Consider the following 7071-nt stretch of genomic DNA (forward strand, 5'->3'; position numbering starts at 1 on the left):
GTGGTGTGTGTGGGTGAGTGTGTGTGTGGGGTGTGAGAGGTGTGTGGGTGTGTGGGTGGGTGTGTGTGAGAGTGTGTGTGGGGTGTGAGAGTGTGTGTGAGGTGTGTGTGGGTGGGGTGTGTGGTGTGAGAGTGTGTGTGGGGTGAAGAGTGTGTGTGTGGTGAAGAGTGTGTGTGGGGGGTGAAGAGTGTGTGTGAGGGGTGAAGAGTGTGTGTGAGGGGTGAAGAGTGTGTGTGTGGGGTGAAGAGTGTGTGTGAGGGTGTGTGTGGGGTGAAGAGTGTGTGTGAGGGGTGTGTGGGGTAAAGAGTGTGTGTGTGGGGTGAAGAATGTGTGTGGGGTGAAGAGTGTGTGTGGGGGGGTGAAGAGTGTGTGGGGGTGAAGAGTGTGTGTGGGGTGAAGAGTGTGTGTGAGGGGTGAAGAGTGTGTGGGGGGTGTGTGTGTGTGGGGTGTGTGGGGTGAAGAGTGTGTGTGAGGGGTGAAGAGTGTGTGTGTGGTGAAGAGTGTGTGTGGGGGGTGAAGAGTGTGTGTGAGGGGTGAAGAGTGTGTGTGAGGGGTGAAGAGTGTGTGTGAGGGGTGAAGAGTGTGTGTGTGGGGGGGGGGGTGTGGGGTGTGTGGGGTGAAGAGTGTGTGTGAGGGGTGAAGAGTGTGTGTGTGGTGAAGAGTGTGTGTGGGGGGTGAAGAGTGTGTGTGAGGGGTGAAGAGTGTGTGTGAGGGGTGAAGAGTGTGTGTGAGGGGTGAAGAGTGTGTGTGAGGGGTGAAGAGTGTGTGTGAGGGGTGAAGAGTGTGTGTGAGGGGTGAAGAGTGTGTGTGAGGGGTGAAGAGTGTGGTCATCCACAATGCTGTTGGCTTTGTGAGAGTGATGCAGGGGGGTCGGGAAGCGTTTGTCACATTTCTGGGCAGTAAAGTGGAGGCTGTGTTTCTGCACTTGAATATTCGGGTATGTGGAATAATTAGTATACTAAATAATTTAAATAATATTTACGTTATAGTTTGATATATTTTGATATATTTCGAGTCCACGAGCAGAACTTTCGTCTGCATGTTTGGGGAGGGCATGTTGGGATTGTTGGTCCTGCTCCAGCACTGCTGGTGGGATTGTTCTGTAGCTTGCTCTTGGACTGTGGTGTGTTATTAAAATAAGTGTAAAATGTGTTCACTGAGACATGAAGACATGAATCTGACTTTTATGAATTATTAATCTGCTCACTACCCAACACACCTGTTAATGAGTCTGAGATGGACACAAGCGCAGGTTACACACTTTACTGACACACACAGCTGTACAATCCCCAAACCTTCATCAGGATCAAAATCAGAACAAGCAGAAGAGCAAACACACACTGGACAAGAACAAAACCTTAGTGAGCGCAAACCATAGCAACAACCTCGAGAAACACAAAATACACAACTCAAACTCAACATGGTCAAGTACACAAAGACTGAAACAATACTTCAGAGAGAACAAACACACACGAGGGTTTAAACACACACATCAATGTAAACACACATCAACATAAACACAAACATCAATTTAAACACACATCAACATAAACACAAACATCAATTTAAACACACATCAATGTAAACACACACAACAACATAAACACACAACATAAACACACACATCAATGTAAACACACACATCAATATAAACACACACAACAACAAACACAAACGTCAATTTAAACACACATCAATGTAAACACACACAACATAAACACACACATCAACATAAACACACACATCAATGTAAACACACACATCAATATAAACACACACAACCACATAAACACACATTATAAACACACACAACAATGTAAACACACATCAACATAAACACAAACATCAATTTAAACACACATCAATGTAAACAAGCACATCAATATAAACACACATAACAACATAAACACACACATCAACATAAACACACACAACAACATAAACACACACATCAATGTAAACACACACATCAATGCAAACACACACAATGTAAACACACATCAATGCAAACACTCACAATGTAAACACACACAATGCAAACACACACATCAATGCAAACACACACAATGTGAACACACACAATGTAAAAACGCACATCAATGTAAACACACACATCAATGCAAACACACAATGTAAACACACACAACAATGTAAAAACACACATCAATGCAAACACACACACATCAATGTAAACCCAAACAACAATGTAAACACACATCAACATAAACACACACATTACGTAAACACACACATCAATGTAAACACACAAATCAACATAAACACACACATCAATGTAAACACACACATTTATGTAAACACACACAACATGTAAACACACATCAACATAAACTCACACATCAACATAAACACACACATGAATGTAAACACACAACACTGTAAACACAAACATCAATGTAAACACAAACATCAATGTAAACACAGATCAGTGTAAACACGCACATCAATGTAAACACACACATCAATGTAAACACAGATCAGTGTAAACACGCACATCAATGTAAGCACACACAACAACATAAACACACAACAATGTAAACAGAAACATCAACATAAACACACAAGGTATAAACACACATCAACATAAACACACAAACATTAACACACAACAATTAAATACACATCACCGTAAAGACACACATCAATGTAAACACACAAACATAAACACACAACACGTAAACACACACATCAACATAAAGACACACATCAACATAAGCACACATCATTGTAAACACACACAACGTAACATCAACGTGAACACACACATCAATGTAAACACACACAACAATGTAAACACACATCAATGTAAACACACATCAATGTAAGCACACACAACAATGTAAACACACAACAATATAAACACACATCAATGTAAGCACACACAACAATGTAAACACACAACAATGTAAACACACATCAATGTAAGCACACACAACAATGTAAACACACAACAATGTAAACAAACAATGTGAACACACAACAATGTAAACACACATCAATGTAAGCACACACAACAATGTAAACACACAACAATGTAAACACACATCAATGTAAGCACACACAACAATGTAAACACACAACAATGTAAACACACATCAATGTAAGCACACACAACAATGTAAACACACAACAATATAAACACACATCAATGTAAGCACACACAACAATGTAAACACACAACAATGTAAACACACATCAATGTAAGCACACACAACAATGTAAACACACAACAATGTAAACAAACAATGTGAACACACAACAATGTAAACACACATCAATGTAAGCACACACAACAATGTAAACACACAACAATGTGAACACACAACAATGTAAACACACATCAATGTAAGCACACACAACAATGTAAACACACAACAATGTAAACACACAATGTGAACACACAACAATGTAAACACACAACAATGTGAACACACAACAATGTAAACACACATCAATGTGAACACACAATAAGACTTAATTGCACACTATAGTTTTGGCTATGGGGAAAATCCTTGACAAAATATACAAATGAGGATATTCTGTTCTCAACCATAAAACTTTATTTTTTAAATATATTAAATATATTATTATATAAAAACAATATAAATTACAAATTTATTATTTCATTTATTATTTATTTTATTTTTAATGTAAGAGTTTTTCAGTTTTCTGGCCCTGTGCAGTGAGTCTCATGTGTCTTAGAGCTTTAAAAAAAATCTCAGTTTGACATTTTATTTAAAACATAAAAAATTAGTAAATTTTTAAATTACTGAACATTCAGTGAAGTTTTCAAAGTGTGCAAACAGAGAAACAGTTGAAACAAACCACATGAAAACAAACACTTACTGCATCACACAATATCATCAGATCCAGATGTTCGATCATTTAACACCTTTAATGTTAAAATGGAGATTGAAATTTGTTGAAAAGGTGAAATGTTTCTTTATCTCTTTTCTAAGTTAATTTACAACAGTAACATCATTTCTCTCTCCCTCTCTCTCTCTCTTTCTCTCTCACACACACTCTCTCTCTTTTTCTCTCTCACACACACACTCTCTCGCGCTCTCTCTCTCTCTCTCTCTCACACACACACACATTTATATATACATTTATATATACATTTATATATACATTTATATATACACAATACATTAGCTTATGAATTGAACAGAAACTGTGTGTATCTCATTAGCTGCAGGTTGTTGATATCTGAGTGGAATGTGTAGGTGTGGTGATGCGAACAATTAACATGCAATTAAGTTAAATACATTATACAATTTTGTTTACAGTTCACTTAGTCATTAAATAATGAAGCAGGTTGCATGTTTCTTCTCCAGGATGCTTAGGACCAACAGTCGCTGTTTGTAGTATTTCTTTGAGATTGTCTTCAATATTCCACACATGTATCTTTCTCTTACTACAGTGTCCTCCCTCAGGTAGAGTCACTTATTTAAATACAGGATTTTAATTTACTGCTCCAGTCCATAATTCAGCTGCCATTAATACAGTGATTATTACTTTAATCCCCTTCACTGCACACTGCAGTTATGTCCAGCACTCAGTAGACTGTTGGTTTATTCATGATGCATCCAGCAAATTACCCTAAACTTAGAAACACAACAGATGAGTTTATGAACAAATAATTTTCATTCACTGTGTCTGTGCTGTTAATCATCTCCATAAGAAGAAAATACCTCACCTACACTTGAAGTACCCTCTTCAGGTCTCTCATTATTCTGCTCCTAACAGGAAGAAAGACACAATATCACTTAGAGCCACAGACACATGAGATGAAGATTTAATTAAAACTCTTTTCATAATTTGAGAGTAACATGATGAAAATAAACTTCCTATTAAACCTGGTGTCTGTAAAATTACTGAGATGAAAATCTGTCTAAAATCCCAGAGATTCTCTGGAAATAATTATAATATACACGCGCACAAGGAAGACAGTGAACTAGAAGGTAATAAACTGATACCAGTGGGGCTACCACATGTGGGGATGTGATAGCCTAGAGGTTAAGGTGCTGGACTAGCAATAGCAAGGTTGTGAGTTCAACTCCTACGTCCACCAAACTGCCACTGCTGGGCCCCTGAGCAAGGCCCTTAACCCTCAATAGCTCAGTTGTATAAAAATGAGATAAAATGTAAGTCGCTCTTGATAAGGGCATCTGCTAAATGCTGTATTTATTTTTATACCTGGCTCATATTCTCTGTGTTAGGATCCTGTAGATGTGTTGACTCCTGATTAACAGATGCCTGAAAATGATAAATGTACAGTTTCACTCTACATGATATTAATGTGCAGATAAAAATAACTGCTGTAAAACTCAGAAACTCAGTTAAACACAGCGTGAGGCTTGAAGATAAATTTCTAAAGCTCTAATTCCTTTAGCAGCTAATTCCTTTAGAAACTCAGCTAATTCCTTTAGCACACACATTATATCATGAGGTGTTTCAGAGAGGTGGAGCTGAAACAATAATGAACATCAACAAACACATTAATAATCAGCTGAAGATTTACACCTGAACAGGTACACAATGTGGTCACTGATGTATTTCCTCTCACACATTCAGTCATTCCTAATGCTGTTTCTTTGAACTCAGAAAATTTGCTCACTCTAGCTTCTGTTGCTTGTCCTCAGATCAATCTTCAGTCTATATAGCCATCTGTTCTTGCAGTGGTTAATAGCAGTCTGTCTTCAGGTGTGGTTCCAAAAAAGTTTAAACACGCAGTAGTGCAACCTCTGATTAAAAAACCTGGTCTGGATCCTACAGATCTTGCAAATTTCAGGCCTATCTCCAAACTACCTTTTCTTTCAAAAAATCTTGAAAAGATAGTCTGTAGTCAATTAATGGCCTTTTTGAAAGCCCACAATATTCTTGAGATTTTCCAGTCCGGCTTTAAAACTTTGCACAGCACAGAATCTGTTCTTTTAAAAGTTTGTAATGATATATTTTTACTGACTCTGGTGATTGTGTTATTCTTGTGCTTCTTGGTCTAACTGCTGCGTTTGACACTGTGGACCACGAAATCCTGATCTCATGGTTGGAGCAGTGTGTGGGCATCAAGGGCATAGCACTTCAATGGTTTAGGTCCTACCTGGACGGTCGGACTTTCTGTGTCAATTGTGGTGACTCTGAGTCCTCCTCTGCTCCTCTCTCTTGTGGGGTCCCACAAGACTCAGTTTTAGGCCCTCTTCTTTTCTCTTTGTATTTACTCCCACTAGGATATATATATTTAACTTTATATAAACTTTCTATATAACTTTAGACTGTGCAAATCAACACTTCCAGTCAAACAGTGACATCACAGTGACATCAAAATGACACCACAATGACATCACTGTGCTGCTGAGTGGCACAACTGAAAGTGTTTGTGAGTCTGAACGTCACGGTGATCGGTGTGGGAGCAGGATGAGCCGTGATGTCAGGAGGGAGGGGCATACACTCTCTCCCCTGTCAATCATGTCTCTCATATCGAGGTGCATCACACTGTCTGTGAAGAACAAACTGTCACTTAAACCCCAGATTAAATCACCTGATTGTTATTGTTGCTGCATTTGAAGAAGACAACGATAATGACGGTGATGATGATGATCACGGCGATGATAGACACCACTGCTGACACTATCAGGCCTGACTTCAGGACATCACGTGTTTTGGACAGTTCTGAAGTATTTCCTAAAAATGAAATAAAATGAAGTAAAATGTAACCTTATCTATCTATTTATCAGTCCATCAAATTTCTTTCTATAATGTGCTCAATTTATTTAGCACCTTTTTACACTACAAACTACACTAATTTGCATCTGTATTTATTTATTCATTGATTTATTTATTAAAGAGTTGCTCTAGGTGAGAGAAATGAATACACAGAGATATAAAAAGTCAAAAAGAGGACAGTGTGTACCGTCACCAGAGGACGTCTGCTGTTCTGCTGTAAAAAAGAGAAACGTAATCAGCTCTACACAATGTTTACATCATCTCTTTACATCATCTCTTCATTTGCTGACTCTGTAGAATTTGGCAGATTTGGAATTTCATAAAAAC

At 38.2% G+C, this 7071-nt stretch overlaps 1 protein-coding gene across 7 annotated transcripts in view; it reads right to left on the reverse strand.

Moving 5' to 3' along the window:
• Nucleotides 1-3894: 3894 nt before the first annotated feature.
• LOC132860724 (uncharacterized) overlaps nt 3895-7071 on the reverse strand; it is an 11301-nt gene continuing 8124 nt past the window's right edge. Inside the window, exons 8-12 of one of the 7 annotated variants that reach the window (XR_009649879.1) lie at nt 6932-6958; nt 6560-6702; nt 5218-6244; nt 4718-4760; nt 3895-4620 (exon numbers count right to left, since the gene is read on the reverse strand). Coding sequence is in view for 5 of the 7 variants with exons in the window: in XM_060892029.1 (XP_060748012.1) it covers nt 4616-4620; nt 4718-4760; nt 5218-5277; nt 6560-6702; nt 6932-6958 (278 nt within the window). In the remaining 2 variants the exon portion in view is untranslated. Of the gene's footprint in view, nt 4626-4717; nt 4761-5217; nt 6245-6559; nt 6703-6931; nt 6959-7071 lie in introns of all 7 variants that reach the window. The other 6 variants (XR_009649878.1, XM_060892030.1, XM_060892029.1 and 3 more) reach the window with 6 other exon arrangements.

Source organism: Tachysurus vachellii, chromosome 18 (genome assembly GCF_030014155.1).
Source record: "Tachysurus vachellii isolate PV-2020 chromosome 18, HZAU_Pvac_v1, whole genome shotgun sequence".
Lineage (NCBI taxonomy): Eukaryota > Metazoa > Chordata > Actinopteri > Siluriformes > Bagridae > Tachysurus > Tachysurus vachellii.